This window comes from Chanodichthys erythropterus, chromosome 6 (assembly GCF_024489055.1).
Source record: "Chanodichthys erythropterus isolate Z2021 chromosome 6, ASM2448905v1, whole genome shotgun sequence".
Lineage (NCBI taxonomy): Eukaryota > Metazoa > Chordata > Actinopteri > Cypriniformes > Xenocyprididae > Chanodichthys > Chanodichthys erythropterus.
The window spans coordinates 6,148,386-6,165,907 of record NC_090226.1 but is presented as its reverse complement, the minus strand read 5'-3'; the positions used below and the strand labels follow the sequence as shown (position 1 = coordinate 6,165,907).

General features: G+C 33.9%; 2 protein-coding genes across 4 annotated transcripts; both read left to right on the top strand.

Annotated features, from left to right (window-relative positions):
• The first annotated feature begins 274 nt into the window (after positions 1 to 274).
• On the top strand, positions 275 to 7,628 carry LOC137020994 (uncharacterized). 3 transcript variants are annotated; one of them, XM_067387164.1, is made up of 16 exons: positions 275 to 470; positions 553 to 626; positions 2,381 to 2,482; positions 2,768 to 2,845; positions 3,292 to 3,333; positions 3,459 to 3,506; positions 3,602 to 3,655; positions 3,732 to 3,779; positions 5,424 to 5,465; positions 5,584 to 5,670; positions 5,776 to 5,794; positions 5,892 to 5,923; positions 6,001 to 6,056; positions 6,140 to 6,209; positions 6,696 to 6,724; positions 6,802 to 7,628. In XM_067387164.1, exons 2-16 carry the CDS (start codon positions 572 to 574, stop codon positions 6,892 to 6,894), a joined length of 855 nt encoding a protein of 284 aa, XP_067243265.1. In that variant the 5' UTR covers positions 275 to 470; positions 553 to 571; the 3' UTR covers positions 6,895 to 7,628. The 3 variants fall into 3 exon arrangements, with proteins under 3 accessions (XP_067243265.1, XP_067243264.1, XP_067243263.1); XM_067387163.1 differs by having other exon boundaries at positions 2,381 to 2,683; positions 6,025 to 6,056; XM_067387162.1 differs by having other exon boundaries at positions 2,381 to 2,683.
• Positions 7,629 to 13,858: 6,230 nt separating this feature from the next.
• Positions 13,859 to 15,671, top strand: LOC137021851 (uncharacterized). Its single transcript, XM_067388829.1, has 8 exons — positions 13,859 to 14,004; positions 14,095 to 14,148; positions 14,228 to 14,266; positions 14,357 to 14,398; positions 14,594 to 14,632; positions 14,714 to 14,740; positions 15,414 to 15,503; positions 15,574 to 15,671. Exons 1-8 carry the CDS (start codon positions 13,935 to 13,937, stop codon positions 15,669 to 15,671), a joined length of 459 nt encoding a protein of 152 aa, XP_067244930.1. The 5' UTR covers positions 13,859 to 13,934.
• Positions 15,672 to 17,522: the final 1,851 nt, after the last annotated feature.

Below are 17,522 nucleotides of genomic sequence, written 5' to 3'. Positions count from 1 at the left end.
AAGGGGCATTATAGGTAACTTTAAGCTTTCCATAAAAAGTAACTAACATAATTAGTTACTTTTTTAGGGAGTACCACAAAAAAAATTAGTCCTATTGATTATTCAACATTCTGCTAAACATAAAAATTTGCTATATAGACAATACAAAAGTAACATAAATCTCCTAATGTAACTTTAAGGATCATTGTACTTCTCGTTTTCCACTTCTGTAGAAAAACGGTAATAACAAAGGCTAATACATAAAGTGAAAGTGACTTTGTAAACTTCCTTTTTAAATGTCTTCATCACCACCCTTGTGAATTACCTGTTTCTGGAATTTGATTCTTACTTTTCTTACTTGTGTGATCTATTTGTCAATTTTGAATTTATTCTGAGATTGATACATGGTAACTGGTTAAATGTAATGCTTAAATAGCACAGGATTCTTCTACAGACATGTCAGGTTGAACAGACATTTCACCCATTTTGAGGTAGGTCTCATTACCTACTTCCCTCTCAGACTCTTTCTGAGTAGCATCTATTGTTCACTTCTAATGTAATGTTTGTTCACAGTGTCTTCAGACAAAGTGAAATGGCCCTGTTCATCTTCATAACCGTTCAGCTTTTACTGCAGGTTAAATCACAAGGTAAGTGATCTCTCATGCCTTACAATGATATTAACCCAGCTAACAAAAATATGTTCTATAAATGTTTTGCTTATGTTCCCATTTGGTTATGCAATTTCATTTTGCATATATTTAAAATATTATTGGAATGTTACTTTTGAATGTTCTCTGAAACAAGAAGCAAAAAAAAAAAAAAAAAAATACAGACATTTCAGAAAAATGTTTCAGAAAAAAAACAAAAACATATAAACAATGTATAAATAATGTGTTTGTGCTAATGGTTTTGAGAACATTATTAAAGACCAGTTAACTTTGACCAAACTTTCTATTTTTGTTACTTGGAAGAATGTTTGTTCAGAACATTTAGCAAAAGTTGTGAGAATGTTCCCATTCATTTCCTCCTTGCGCAATTATAATGACGAAGATACATTTTAGAACTCTAGACCTGACTTTTACAAATGTTGAACAGATTAACATATAGATGTAATATTTATTTTATATAAGCCTTTATGTGTCTTTTCATATTCAAGAGTCAATAGTTTAATAAAAACTATCTTTTTGGTTTTTAATAATATATTTTATAAAATTTTATACTAATTTTATATATATACAGTACAGTCCAAAAGTTTGGAACCACTAAAATTTGTAATGTTTTTAAAAGAAGTTTCGTCTGCTCACCAAGGCTACATTTATTTGATTAAAAATACAGTAAAAACAGTAATATTGTGAAATATTATTACAATTTCAAATAACTGTTTTCTATTTGAATATATTTCACAAAGTAATTTATTCCTGTGATGGCAAAGCTGAATTTTCAGCATCATTACTCCAGTCTTCAGTGTCACATGATCCTTCAGAAATCATTCTAATATGCTGATTTGCTGCTCAAGAAACATTTAATGTGTACAATTGTACAAAATATTTGTTTACAATATTTTTTTTCAGGATTATTTGATGAATAGAAAGTTCAAAAGAACAGTGTTTATCTGAAATCTAATCTTTTGTAACATTATAAATGTCTTTACTGCCACTTTTGATTGATTTAATGCATCCTTGCTGAATAAAAGTATTAATTTCTTTAATTTCTTTTCAAAAAAATAAAAATAAAAATTCTTACTGACCCCAAACTTTTGAACGGTAGTGTATAATGCTACAGAAGCTTTGTATTTCAGATAAATGCTGTTCTTTTGAACTTTCTATTCATCAAGGAATCCTGAAAAAAAAGTACACAACTGTTTTCAACATTGAAAATAATCATAAATGTTTATTGAGCAGCAAATCAGCATATTAGAATGATTTCTGAAGGATCATGTGACACTGAAGACTGGAGTAATGATGCTGAAAAATTCAGCTTTGCATCACAGGAATAAATTACTTTGTCAAATATATTTAAATAGTACACAGATATTTTAAATTGCAATAATATTTCACAATATTACTGTTTTTTTTTTTACTGTATTTTAATTAAATAAATGTAGTCTTGGTGAGCAGACGAAACTTTCTTTTAAAAACATTAAAAATCTTAGTGGTTCCAAACTTTTGGAATGTACTGTATATATATATATATATATATATATATATATATATATATATATATATATATATATATATATATATATGGACTAGTATATTAAATTAATGACTAACACAAGCACAGCACATTTGTATGTTTTTAAATGAATGCATTTTCAATTCAAATTGAATCTAAAAAGGTTTGAGTTAATAATTAATTGTTATATTTTATTGCAAAGGTGAATAATTTTTTTTTTTTTTAGGTTTGCCACAGGCCAACCTGACAATATTTCCTACATCTGCCACCTATGGAGAAAATGTGCAGATGGTGTGTGGAGGTCATGAGAAGCATCGTGTATCTGAATGTATGTTCTACCCTGCAGGACAGGAGCACTTTAAAAAACCAAGTGCATCGTGTTACCTCACTCTTACTAGCGACGAACTGATCCTGTGGTCAAAAGATGCAGAGAGTTCACATGTCAACATATCCTGCTACTATACTGTGTATAGCTTAGGAGAAAACGCAACATCCTCTCTTTCCGACACAGTATCAGTAAGGGTCAGAGGTGCGCTGTTTAATCGCAGCTATGTGTAATAGATCGATAATGTGGTTTATTATTTTCCAAGCTGATGTTTTTGCATCTCATAAGGTTTGGCTGCCATGTCATCTTTGCCACCGATCACAGAGGACAGCCCAACTACACTGACCGCCAGTGGAACCACTGAAGGTGGAATCTTAGAATTTTTAATTGAATTTCCAGCTTTTCTGATTTAACTTGTATTAATTTATATATGCGTCACATAAGAAAACACTAAGGAGCATTTCAGTTGCTTTACCCCAGTTAAAAACCCATTACAACATTTTGATTCCTGTGTTGATATATGTCCAATTGAAACAGGAAGTTGGATTGGGGCGGATGTTTTTAAAAACAGCTGATAGGCTTTAGTTTACATCATAGTCATAAACCTGTGGACAAACATTTGTATACACCCTTGACAGTAAAGAAAGACTGTAAAATGGAATGTATATATCTGAAAAAAGATAATTATGTGACATTAGGAGTATAGAGTATTTAAAGGCTTTTTAAAGCCAGTATGTGTCTTTCTTGTTCCAGCACTTTCTAAAATGATCATTATGATTTCATATATAAACATTAATTTATTATAAAAACAGCAAATTTATCAACTGCGTCAACAATGGACACAACAACAACATGTGAGTTGCCTTGACTGTAAATTCATCTTATTGTTATACTTACATTATAAAAGGTCTTTTAAAAACTCTTCGTCCATTAATAATGTTTAACTTGTAGTGTAACTCTTGTCCTGTGGTTTCAATAGCTTTGGCTGTAACATCCAGTACTGAATTCATAACAGATCCGATAACCAGTAAGAGCTTTTCTGCTTAATTTTCCTCTATTTATCAAAGATTTTGATTGGTTGGCTTTAAATCTACTCATCTACATTTGTTTTGTTGCTTACAGATATGACCAGTCTAACGACCCATGGCAGCCAGAGTTCAACAGGTCCTGCAAATGGTACATCTTGAGGTCTTCTCTTCTAATCTGTTACATACACAAAACACATTTGATTGATTTATTTACAAATCTTCAGCATCCCTGGAATCGTCTACGGTTACTGAAACTACAGAACATACACCAGGTAACTTAACTAACAAAAATGTTCTCTGAAAGTTTAAAAGGTATTTTTTTCTTTGTTATGCAAATTCTTCAAACATTATAGAAATATTACTTTAGTAAAACAACATTAGACGAATGTCCAACTAAAACATTTAAGAAAAAATAATTTTATAGAGAACATTATTAAAGGTGCTGAATGTAATTTTTTGACTGTATAAAAATACCGTTTGCAGATATTCAGAAGTTCACATACTAATTTCTCTGAAAAACACTTGCTACAGAAATGTGTGTCAAAATGTCTGTTTTTGTTTTGGTCTGTGTGATTCTTTCTGCCCACTGCCAATTTACACAATAGTATTTTGACACCCTGGATTGTCAGTTGGAGTAAAACACTCGGTATTGCAGTCATTGAAGCCAGCAAACAAACTGGGTCTCCATATCACAGATTCTACCCAACTTAAAAGGCCTCGGCATCCATCTTAGGGTGCGTTCACACTTCTAGTTCGGTTCGTTTGGTTCATTTGGTCCGGACCAAAGAAAAAAAAAAAAACATTTCGTCCTGGTCCGGTTAGCGTTCACATTGGCAATTTTATCACCGAACCAAAAGATACCGAACCTTAAGGCATAGGGATACATTCACAACGTGATTGGTCGGATTTTATGACGTATTGCCTATTTTGAGACGGAACTTACCGAACATCCAAAACAGTGCTGTTTTCTGAGGTAAATGCGCTCGTTGTGTGTGTGTAGCCTGCATGTGATGGTATTTTGGCCAACTGGGAACTCATGAAGAGCTTATAAAATGTGTAAAGTAGTCAAAACAGCGGCGGGAATCCATCCGTCACACACACAAATGATCTGCGTGGAGACGCGCGTCTGATGCCTGTGATGAGCAAACTCGCGACTATGACAAAAAAAAAAAAACCGACATGCCTGAGGATTCTGTCCTTTTTAGGGTCTCGTCTTCCTGTTTTTGGTTCGGTTACATGTCTTTGGTCCGTGTTGCGTTCATATATCATTGAACCGCACCAGAGTTCGTTTGGAAGCATACCGAGACCCATCTTTTCAGCGGTCTCGGTCCGCTTGTTTGGTGCGCACCAGGGTTCGGATGGCAGCGTTCACATATGTTCAAATGAACCGCACTAACCGAGCAACCGCACCAGGGTTCGTTTTAATCGAACCAAACATAACAAGTGTGAACGCACCCTAAAAATCTCTATGATTGGGAGCATATTAAAATGCTTATAAATCAAAAGTGTGTAAGTCTCCTCAACTTCTGCTGTCAATTGCGCTTGCTCCTGTTGCGTGTCCTCAATCTGGCACACGCGTGAGCGTCGATTCTGAGGAGTTTGCAGGGGAAACGACTCTCTCCAATATTTTGAAATTTGGACTGCAGTACCCATTTCAACTGCTACCTGTCAATATTACATACGACACCTTTAAAGACCAGGATAACTTTGCACGAACATTCTATTCCGGAAGAAGGTTTGATCATAACTTTGAGAGAACCTTTCCAGAATGTTAGTCACCGTTCTATAAGAACATTCTTTGTTAGCTGGGAAATTACTATTTTATATTGAAAGAGTTGAATATGTTATTTAAGCATGTTGAACACATATGCTAATGGTCAATTTCTCTTTTATAAATTTCCTCTTGATGATCGAAGACCCTGAAATACTTAAGTACTTAAATAAGTACTTAAATAAAAGTAAGTAACTTTACTCAGAGGCTTATGTTATGTAACCCAATGGCAGCATTTGACACTTAATATACAGTAATGCAACAGTGAATTCATTGCTAATCTTTTATATCTTTGTCTGACACAGAGATGTTTTTCTATATTTCTGTGGTTGCAACTGGTGGAGGAATTGTACTGACTGGACTGTTTGGCATCTGTTTATACGGATGTACACGTGAGTATAAAAATAAATGGCATGACTTTATGGCTTATAGATTTAGCATTCTGGTTGAAAAGTTGGTCAATCTGACAACTTGATTTGATGTTTCCTTCATTGCAGGAAGGCCAAAGGATGAGAGGTAAAGATGTTCATTTTGTGCATATATGAAATAATTGGTGAAATTATAAGAAAATAAGGCAGAGTGGTTCACAAAATATATTTGTGAAATTCACTAGGATTTGGATCGAAAGAAAGAGTAGAAAACAGGGTAAGTTTTTACTTTTCCCCTCAAAACGTAATACATATTTCACTCAAAATAAAAGTCAAATACACGTTAATGTCAAGGTTTGCTGACATCTTGGTTTGTAGGAGTTCCTTTAACAATGGCCGGTTCAGACTCAGTAAGTATTTCTATCATTATCAACCATTAATGGCATCATTTTAATATTTGACACTATTTAATAGATCAATCTTTGTTATTTAGTGCCTTGGTGAGGAAGATACAGCATTTTACTCAACCATCAACTCTGTACAATCCACCTCTCAACCACAAGGTAAAGAGTAAAATCAATTCCCTCCATATTATGTACTATATTATATTTTGTGTATTATTTTCATATGAATAGCATTATGGTTTATTATAGGCTACTTATATAACACACGGCAAACAGGTTAGAGGGATTGGCAACCCTTTGCATTAGCTGGCACTGAGAATCAGAAAAGATTCCAAACTATTTCAGTTGGTTAATATTCATGCTGCTTTACACCTTCTGATCTGCCCTTGTTTTGATATGTGATCAGCATGAATGCTTGTCAAGCTGCTAAAGATTTTTTGCTATAGCTGACCAAAATAATAGGTTACACTTTATTTTGTAGGTCATCAAAATAAAGTGTTAGCAGATATTAAGCAAACAGTCTACTAATACTGTAATGAGAGTTAGTTGACATGAAGTAGAATGTCTAAAGGGGAATCATCATCATCATCGAAAAAAAGTGTTATCGTGGTCATTATTTGATATCTGATGTGTGTTGTTATGCAGGAAACAGTGCAGAATCAAAGCAATCCAAGGTAAGTAAATCAGTTGGTTACACATGTGCATGCAATTACTGTATTTATCCTCATTTAAAAACTCACTTTTTCTCCAGATGGAATTGAATCCTTTGTATTACACCATCCTCAAACAACCACCCGTCTCCAGTGACGACAAAGATGATTACGGTGTGGTGACGGTCATCTGATGGAATCCAACTCTGCCTGCTACTATTTTAATTCAGGCCAGAATTGATCAGTCTTCATTTTAAACAGGATTTAATACTCCATAGCCAATGCATGTTAAACATCTGCTTTCTAAAAAAATACAAGCCTTTAAAAACTGTCATAGGTGATAAACTTCAATCAGATTTCACACATGTAGCCACATCAAAAAGCACAGCATGAATGTATACTGTTATGCAATGCATAACAACACTGTGTTATTGTGAATGGCAGTTGTATTGATGAGCACAAGGCCCATTTTTACTGTATATACCAAAGACACTCATATTTTGTCCTTTTGCACTCTGAATATTTTCAACTGATGTTCATCATTTAAAGCAACTCATTTTGACTTTCACTCTTAGAAGAACATTTGTTTTTTTCTGAATTTTTTGCCATATTGAGTCAAGAACTTTGGGGTTCTATGTAGATCCCTTTTGAATCTTTGTTCTAAGAGTGAGATATTTTTTGCTTTTGTTATCAATTTCATTCGATCTTAAATGTGCACTTCCTTTTGTTCAAGTGGTCTCATGAGTATTTTTATTTGAATTGCTGAATAATCATATAAACAAGTTTTCTGGTCATAGCATCTCATGGGAATTAAAATGCAAAAAAATGGTACAAATTTGTACAAAAAGACCTATCTTGTATTGTTTTCTGTTGGATAATGTAATAGCTCATGTGTCTAAATCGAAAAGAGATCTTTATGTTTTTGTGATTAAACCAAATATGTAATTACTTTTTACAAACCTTGTTTGCATCATTTTTATGTGAAAGGAAATGTTCAAATGAACAATTTGTATACATTTGCTGGTTGTGTTTCTAGTGTGGCCAGTTTTGTATGAGCCAAATACATACATTAACACAGTTTTTTTTTTTATTTTTAGTTTTTTTATTTACTTTCATTCAGCAAGGATGTATTGAATTTATTAAAAGTGACACTTAAAGTATTTATAATTTAAATATTTTAAATACTTTTTAACTTTCATCAAAAAAAAAAAAAAAAAACCTGTATAAATTTCAACTGGGCAAATAAAATTTACTGGGATTTTAGCTGTATAAGTTTTAACTTAAAATTATACTTTTATGTTATTATAACTTCTGTTATAATCACAGTTTTCAAGTTTTTAAATCAATGACGGAAAACAGAGTTGGTCAAACAGAGTTGGACAAAACGCATAATATACCAATTCGTAAATGTATCACAGCAGTTTCTGACAGAATTAAAACTAGAGGAAGTAAAACAAGTACTAGCAAGCACTTTTAATCGTTTTCAGACACAATTATGATTACAGATTATGGATTAATAAAGACTTGTTTTCACACGGCTCCTTGCACAATAATGTTATGTCCTCAAAACACTTTTTACCATAAAGCTTGATTTGTAAATTAATATATTTTGGAGTTTGCATCACTTACCCAGCTCCAAATGTCCAGGTTTACTGACATAATCTTGCTCAGTGGCGGAGCTGGTACACAATTGTACTCGCAATGCGAAGAGCTCGGGTACGGATCCTGTGAAAGACGAGTAACGGTAAAAGAGCTCAAAGACGAGTTCAAAAACAAGCTAAAATGCAATGGTTACGATTGTGTTTTTATGTCACATTTGCTTTTGTTAACGCTATTGGGTAGGTTTAGGGTTTAGTGTAGGTGTCCATTATTAAACGTGATGGAGCATTAAGCTTTTAGTGCCACTTACCAGACATTTCAATTCAGAACTACGGTGATGCATACAAACTCCAATGTAATAAAATGTTGGCAAAGGTACGTTTTTCGAATGAGCCTGGGCTGCACGATCCGGCACATCAGACAACATTCTGACAAAAGGCAGAGAACACAGGGTGAATAAACATGGAAACAAATGCGGAGAGTAATGAAGGAGGACAGGAGGGGTTGGGGTCAAAACACTAGACAGGGGAACACATGGCACATAGAAACAAACATGACTGAAGCCATGTGCTGACACCAAACAAAAACAAGAGCACTTTGCCAAAGACAACTCACAGGCCAGGTACTTGACAAAAATACACAAAAACAGTCAAGAGCAGGCAGTGAGGGAGTGACAAATCAAACCGTGTGTTCACAATAAAAGAAGAAAACATAGAGCATGAATGTCTGGACCCTGACAGGGAAATGAAACCAAACTATACAGGAGTGCCGGTGTTATGCCGAATTTGAACTCCCTGCCAAATTATTACCCCCCTCATTGAGACTAAACCTACCTATTCTGGGGACTCGGGGGTAATAATTTGGTGGGGGTCAGAATTCGGCACAACACTGGGATCAGGACACAAGTGTAACTGGTCGTTGTCTACATTGTGTGTTGTGGTGGAATAATAAATAGAAAGACATCTACTGATGAGTCGACTCTTCGTTTAATCTGATAAAAAATACATATTCAAAATAATATTCAAGTTCACCAATGACATAGAAAACTAATCATAAACTTAAAGTGGGTCAGTTGTGGCCTAATGGTTAAAGAGTCTGACTTGTAACACAAAGTCTCGGTATCAGCAGGAAGTGGGGCGAGTGAATGAACAGTGCTCTTTTCCACTTTCATTACCCACAAAGACAGGATGATACATGTGTGTCAGAGTTCTCCAAACTAAGAACAAACCAACCTGAGTGGCAGAAGGAACCCTGACACAGATATCTGCTATTTGTAGCTCCATGTCTGTTCAACCGTTTACTCTTTTGCGACCACACTGCTATGTGCTTCAGAACAACACAAACCACTGTGAGAAAATATATTGAGACTTTAAGATGCATCATATTCTGACCTTCTCTTTAACATCAGAAAAATATTTTTGTGCATTCTCATTTATTTGGTTTGATATACTTGAAGAAGCTGATCGTTATACAGTCTGTGTCATATGTTTAATGTTATAGAGCCATCTCATTAACCTGACAAAATGTTCTCTGCAGATTCAGCATCAACATTCTCTACAAGTGAAACAACAACAAGTAAGTAGACTAAATGTGACTCTAAATTGTGATGAATACATTGTGATGACAACTTTTAATAGTAAGTTCTTAATATTTCAGGAACTCTGGCTGCAGAATCCACAGCTGGTGAGCTCCTTTATTATTAATAAATTTATTCATTTTGCTTATCAATTTGTGTCTGGTGGAGTAGAAATGATGACAGGTCGAGGCGAGGATCTAAATGCAAAGGGTTGTTTAATGAACAAACAAAATGATAACAAAAGAACCAGGAGTCGAAGAAAACAGAGAGTGCAGGAACACAAGAAAACACCAGATACATCTAACATGTTACATAAACGTACGACTGACGAGGAACAGGAGAAACTCAAGGGCAGTTTATACACCTGACAGGGGTAACAAGCAACAAGAAACACCTGAGAACAAAAAAGACTAATCAATAAGAAAACTGCTATTCTGAATAATAATATTCTTTACTCAGTTTTCTTTGCATTTTCAATTTGAGAAACTGGTTTGTCAGCATTGAATCAATGAGACTGTGAAGCTGTAAAACACCTTTACTTTTCTCATCCAAACAAACCTCGAAGTAAACCTAGATATGGCTTCTTTTTTTTTTTTCTCAGTCTCGTGGCTTTCCGTAGTGCTGGTTTTCACTGGTGTTGGTTTATTTCTGTCTGGACTCATGGGATTCATCTGTCTCTGCCACTTTGACAGTAAGTTTAGTTCTGCATAAACTGAGCTCCATGATATAGAAACATGATAATAAAGTGTGTATCTGTGCAGGTTCTGATGATCTTCTCACAGAGGTGAACTACAGCTCCTGCCAGGTGGAAACAACATCTCTGTTAACTTCCTCTGTGTGCTCCAAAAAACATGGATGAACCGCTTCATTTCTTCACTTGTTGTACATCTAAAGAAAAAAACAAGTACAGAAAGTATGACAGTATGTACAGTACAGTACAGTGACTAATACTGATCAATGCTTACATATGATTAACTGATTAGATTTTTGCATGCAGCAAACTTCAATGTAGAGCTGATTATTAATATTTAATAGATATTGACCGAAATGTAATTCTTTGCATATTAGTTTATTTTATATTTAAAGGATTAGTTCACTTTCAAATGAAAATTATCCCAAGCTTTACTCATCCTCAAGCCATCCTAGGTGTATATGATTTTCTTCTTTCTAAAAATGTATTATATTTATAATGGCAGTGAATGGGACCAACGAGCATGAGCTGAGGAAAGTGTCTCAATCCGCATCCATCCATAATTATACTTTACATGGCTCTGGGGGTTAATAAAGGCCGTCTGAATAAATTCATATTTAACAAGTTATATGGTAAAATAACTAGCTTCCGCCTTCTGTATTCAACTTACGAAACGTATGCTTTTTTGTAAGTTAAATATGGAAGGTGCAGCATAAGCGCTTGAACTGCAAGAGGCGTTACACTTTCTTCGTAAGTTGAATACAGATATTTTACTTTATATCAAATATGGATCTTTTTCTTACAGGTAAATGTATAATAATAAATGTAATACCCGTTTTTGTTATTAAATAAAAATGTTCAATATTATGATCTAGTCAAGGAGTTCTCAGCTCTGGCCCTAGAGATCCACTTTCCTGCAGAGTTTAGCTTCAACACTGATTAAACTCACCTACCTGATGCCTTATAATCCTGAAGATATTGATCTGCTTGTTCAGGTGTGTTTGTTTCTCATTATATATCTATTATTGGTACAGTTATTTTTGCTACATTTAAATGTTTTGTACACAAAAAGATTGAATGTAGAAACTATGTAGCTGATTCTCTTACTCTTTACATACTGTATCTTTATATGGCACAAATAGTACGAGTACTCAAACCATTACTGTAACAAGGAAGGCAGTCAGAAGTGTGGAACTAAGAGCAGGCGTAAGTTTATTAAACAAAACTGAGGAACCAGAAAATCAACTGACCAACTAACATAACAAACAATGGGGCTTAAATACAGGAGATAACAAGACTAACTAGACACAGGTGCACCAAAAGAACTACAAAAGAACTACAACTAGAATACAAAGGGACTACAAAACAGGAAAAAGGAACAGAACAGGGCAAAATGCAAACTAAACATAAAAGTCCAAATGGGAGACATGACAGTTCCATGTGCCTAGGTTACAGTCCAAAAATATGTAAGTGTGGTTTTATGATCTACATTTTCATCTGCATTATATAGTCTAACTACCCATGACAGCCATATTTAACAGGTCTTGCAAATGGCAAGTCCTCAGGTCTCCTCTTCTAATCTGTAACATTACTGCACTATCCCTGAAATTGACAGATTATTGAAATTACAGAATGTGCAAGGTTTACTCTAAAACTTCTATGTTAAGTCATCTTATTTTCCCCTTGATGATTGAAGGCCCACCTTCACAAAATCCACCTCTCAACCACAAGGTCCCCTCCATATTATATTTTAAAGATACCTTCATTATTTCAATTTATTTTGTTTAAAAAAATAAAAGCAGCTATACAATTAACAACTGCAATATTGACAACAGGCATCAGATCACTGTGGATATGATTCAGACTTCTTTCCTCGTGTACATTTAAAGTGGTGCGTGTCTTTGTGTCACTTCACTCTTTGACGTGACGCTGACATGGTTCTGCTCATCATCTTTACACTCCTGCTGGAGGTTCAACCTCAAAGTAAGTGACAATTTCAATCTAAATTAAGTTTTTTTTTTTTAATCACATATCATTATCTTAAAGGGATAGTTTACCCAAAAATTAACATTCAATTATTCACCCTCAATTGTTCCAAACCTGTATGAGTTTCTTTGTTCTGTTGAACGCAAAAGAAGATATTTTAAAGAAAGTTGGTAACCAAACTGTTGGTCCCCATTGACTTCTGTAGTATTTTTTTTTCCCATATATGGAAGTCAATGGCTACAGTTAACTGTTTGATTACCAACATTCTTTAAAATATCTTCTTTTGCATTCCGCAGAACAAAGAAACTCATACTCATTCACTTGAATATTTTCACCATTATGTGTCAGAACTAACTGGTTTTAAGTATTACCTACATTTATAAAAAATACAAAAAAGATGTCAGTAAACAACTACGGAAAAAATATATAGATCTGAACTTGCCATGTCAATCCATTTTTTGGATACAGGGATGTGACGATGTAAAAAAAAATGAGATAGAAGAAAAAATGCATATTTCATTGCTTTAGCATTTTTTATTTATAATATTTTAAAATGCATATACATGCCTATTTGTGTGAGTATATTTTTGTATACTTTATACAGTTAAGTACCGTGTGCTGGAATGTTCCGCAGCTGGTCTGCTGCAGCCGTTTTTAGTTCTTTGTTCTTTTTTTTTTTTTTGTGAGAGACTAAAAACAAAAATTACCAAAATATATATTTAATGATTTCATCATCACATTGAGCTATACATATAGTATGAAAACATTTCATCATTCAGGTGTTTTTACTTTTAGTGGATAATTCTCTTTGCAGGTTGTAGAAGCAGTTTTCTTCTAGTTGCTTGCAGTAGGTTGTAGACTGTTATTGCTGAGTTTCCTATTAAATAGAGTGATGAAAACAAATGGAGGAGTTCAGAGGAAACTCAGGAAACAATGTATACTGCATTGTGTTGAGGCATATCACAGTGGTTCTCAATCTTTTTTCTTGAATATGACAGACCGACAGATTCACACGGTGATGTTTAATTTGGTACAGTAATGTGTCATTAAATGTCACTGTTTAGCATCTACTATGAACAGTGTTGCTATCTTCTAAGTATTGTCATAATCCTCTGGTTCCTCCACACTAATGTGTCTGTATATGGTGTTTTTCAGAAGAGAAGCCAGTCATTACAGTAACCCATGACCCTCAAACTAGTGATTTTACAATTTACTGTCAAATACCAGGATCAGATAATGCTGCTTATACTTGTTTTATTTACATTGGAGATGAAAATCGACAAATCCTAAAATCTCAAAAACCATCTGGAAGAACACAGTGCATTTCTACACTCCACAAAACATATTTATTTAATCATCTAAAGACAGTTAAGAGTAAAGTGATGAGCTGCAGTTATTCTCCAGAACCTTCATCCAAACGTTCACCATATAGTGACAAATTCAACCTGACAGGTATGTCATTTTAATCTAATATGAATCTTCACATTCACAATCAATTCAACAATTTTTAAAAAATTCTTAATGTATGTTTTTTCTCTATAGTTTTTCTTCCTGCGCAAATTCAGTCACCAAACACAACAAAAGCATCAGCATCATGTAAGCTCATCTGAAATATATAATTCTTATTGTGGTGATGATTATTTTGATGTTTAACCTGGGAAAATGTTCTCTGCAGATTCAGCATTGACATTCTCTAGTGAAACAACAACCATGAGTAAGTAGACTAAATGCGACTCTAAATTGTGTGTTTTTTTTGTTGTTGTTTTTTACAACAACTTTGAATAGTAAGTTCTAAATATTTCAGAATCCACCACTTGGTATGAAATCACAATAAACCCTACGGCTGGTGAGCTCCTTTATTATTAGTAAATTTATTTGTTTTGCCTCTCATCATATTCTGACCTTCCCTTTAGCATTAGAAAATATTTTTGTGTTCTCATTAGTTTGGATTGATATGAAGAAGCTGATCATTCTACAGTCTGTGTCATGTTTAATGTTTGAGACATGTCTTTTCATTAACCTGACAAAATGTTCTCTGCAGATTCAGCATCAACATTCTCTACAAGTGAAACAACAACAGGTAAGTAGACTAAATGTGACTCTAAATTGTGATGAATACATTGTGATGACAACTTTTAATAGTAAGTTCTTAATATTTCAGGAACTCTGGCTGCAGAATCCACAGCTGGTGAGCTCCTTAATTATTAGTAAATTTATTCATTTTGCTTATCAATTTGTGTCTGGTGGAGTAGAAATGATGACAGGTAGAGGCGAGGATCTAAATTTAATTTTAGTTTAAGTTTAATGAACAAACAAAATGATAACAAAAGAACCAGGAGTCAAAGAAAACAGAGAATGCAGAAAGAAAACACCAGATAGGCTACATCTAACATGTTACATGGATAAATGTACAACTGACGAGGAACAGGAGAAACACAAGGGCAGTTTATACACAAGAAATACCTGAGAACAAAAAAGACTAATCAATAAGAAAACTACAAAGAACTACAAACATGACACTTGGGACAGGAAGTAACATAAAATTTTAAACAACACAGAGATCATGTAACAGTACCAGTAAAGATTATTTAAATATTATAATTCCCTTTTTTTTTTTTTTTAAATACACTTTACACATTCTCGTTCAAAATATTTTAATCTACTTAACACAACAAAAAACGGCTATTCTGAATAATAATATTCTTTACTCAGGTTTCTTTGATGCATTTTAAATTTGAGAAACTGGTTTGTCAGCATTGAATCAATGAGACTCTGTAAAATCGCTGTAAAACTCCTTTACTTTTCTCAATGCAAACAAACATAGATATGGCTTTTTTTTTTTTTTTTTTTTTTTTTGTCAGTCTCGTGGCTTTCAGTAGTGCTGGTTTTCACTGGTGTTGGTTTATTTCTGTCTGGACTCATGGGATTCATCTGTCTCTGCCACTTTAACAGTAAGTTTAGTTCTGCATAATCTGAGCTCCATGATATAGAAACATGATAATAAAGTGTGTATCTGTGCAGGTTCTGATGATCTTCTCACAGAGGTGAACTACAGCTCCTGCCAGGTGGAAACAACATCTCTGTTAACTTCCTCTGTGTGCTCCAAAAAACATGGATGAACCGCTTCATTTCTTGTTTTTCTCTTTAGAGGTGCAACGTACAGAAAGTATGACAGTATGTACAGTATAGTATAACTACTGAATTCATATACTGATCAGCAGGCCAAATCAGAATCTGAGAAGGTTTTCCTTTCATTCTGATTTTAGGAGAAAATGAGTTTTATATTGGTAAAATGTATTACATGTAACTAAATGGCACCTTCAAATTGGCAAAAATATTCAATAAATAAGCAATTACACAGCAGAATGTTTGCTCTAAAACTTATATATGTTGCTCTAAAACTTATATATGTTGAATCGTGTTACGTGTCATGTTGAATACTGTCATGATACAAAAAGATGTCACTCTTACGAACTCAAATATCAGCTTTATTTTTGAACTATGGCACATAGCAGTTCACCTCGTGTCATGTCTCTCCACATACAGCGTGACCCGCAGGGTTGCCTGGCAACCCTTGACCCGAGCACTTAACAGCCAATAATAAACCATTACGTCACAAATACAATACATATGCTTACCCTTAATTTTCCCCTTGATGATTGAAGGCCACCTTCACAAAATCCACTTCTCACCCGAGTCCCCTCCTATGGAGGACCAAACCGGCAGAAATTAAAAATGAATAAATAAATAAATAAATGAATAAATGAATGAATATATAAATTAATAAATACATAAATAATGTGATAATAGGAAAATAAATTAATGAATAACAACATGATAAATAAACATTATTAATTTTTAATAAAATTTATAATTTTCTGCTTTTATGTTTTAATTATTTCTAATTTTATTTATTTATTATTTTATTTATTTTTTCCATTTACTTTATATTTACTTATTTTATGCATTCATTTATTTTTATATTTATTTATTCCAATATGTATTTATTTCCAGATTTATTTATTGTAACATTTATTTATTTTAACTTTTTAAATTTATCTTCATATTTATTTTTACATTTCTTTGTCATGTATGATAATTAGGTGGGTTGGTCTTGCTTACCATTGGTTCATCATTGATTGAAGCGCTTGCTCGATTACTCTGGCTGTGTAGTGACAGGTTGTAGCTCTCGCGCGTTATTTTCACGACAACAAGGGTGACACCATTGCGTTCGTTTAGTTATCTTACTTCTGGTTGAGAGGGACCTAATGCTAGTCTCTAGCCGTAATCCTATTACTGTAACGGTAGATTATATTAAGCGGTCGGAGTGTTGCGCTGCACTTTACAATTCAACACCCACCGCCTTAAGACGAGGAGGAGCACCTGAGGCAATGGCTGAAGGCGCTAAACTTGAAGTGCCCACATTTCATGGACGGGAAGCTGACTGACGAACACCCTTACCCGAGAAATGTCTCGGCTACGATGTTCCCGTAAAGAAGTCACGCCAGATGCTGAACAGGTTGTCAGATTCAGGTAAGCTAACTTAGCTAGCCATGTGCTTGTTAACCTAACGATAGATTTGTGAAGTCCGTTCTATGAATTTGAGATCAGTAATATTCACAAAACACAATGAATCTTGCACTATTACCATTGTCACCTGTATATTTCATATTTACGATAGTACATTTACTGTAGTACTATGGTACAATAGTCTTACAGTAGCTTACATTATTCCTGTAAATTAAAGAGATTGCAGATGATCGCAGGCAATCTAGCAACATCTCTCATATTGATATTGATGTACGTATCAACACTAGAGTTAGAGATTGTGTATATACTGTCTCGTTTTTAATGCATCTCTCTCTCACACTGTTCTGTTCAAGTATGAGTGGCATTGTATATTCATTCTCATGATGTATTATTACTAATGTAAAAAATGTGTTTGGTTATACTATTTCCACAGATGCATC

What these genes read in the sequence shown, in the direction of transcription:
- LOC137020994 (XM_067387162.1), top strand. Translation starts at nt 572, where the DNA reads ATGGCCCTGTTCATCTTCATAACCGTTCAGCTTTTACTGCAGGTTAAA. An exon ending in TTCAACAGGTCCTGCAAATG is followed by an intron (nt 3,656 to 3,731) that starts GTACATCTTGAG and finishes ACAAATCTTCAG; the next exon opens with CATCCCTGGAATCGTCTACG. An exon ending in AAGAAAGAGTAGAAAACAGG is followed by an intron (nt 5,924 to 6,000) that starts GTAAGTTTTTAC and finishes GTTAATGTCAAG; the next exon opens with GTTTGCTGACATCTTGGTTT.
- LOC137021851 (XM_067388829.1), top strand. Translation starts at nt 13,935, where the DNA reads ATGAGCTGCAGTTATTCTCCAGAACCTTCATCCAAACGTTCACCATAT. An exon ending in CACAATAAACCCTACGGCTG is followed by an intron (nt 14,399 to 14,593) that starts GTGAGCTCCTTT and finishes TGTTCTCTGCAG; the next exon opens with ATTCAGCATCAACATTCTCT. An exon ending in GGCTGCAGAATCCACAGCTG is followed by an intron (nt 14,741 to 15,413) that starts GTGAGCTCCTTA and finishes TTTTTTTGTCAG; the next exon opens with TCTCGTGGCTTTCAGTAGTG.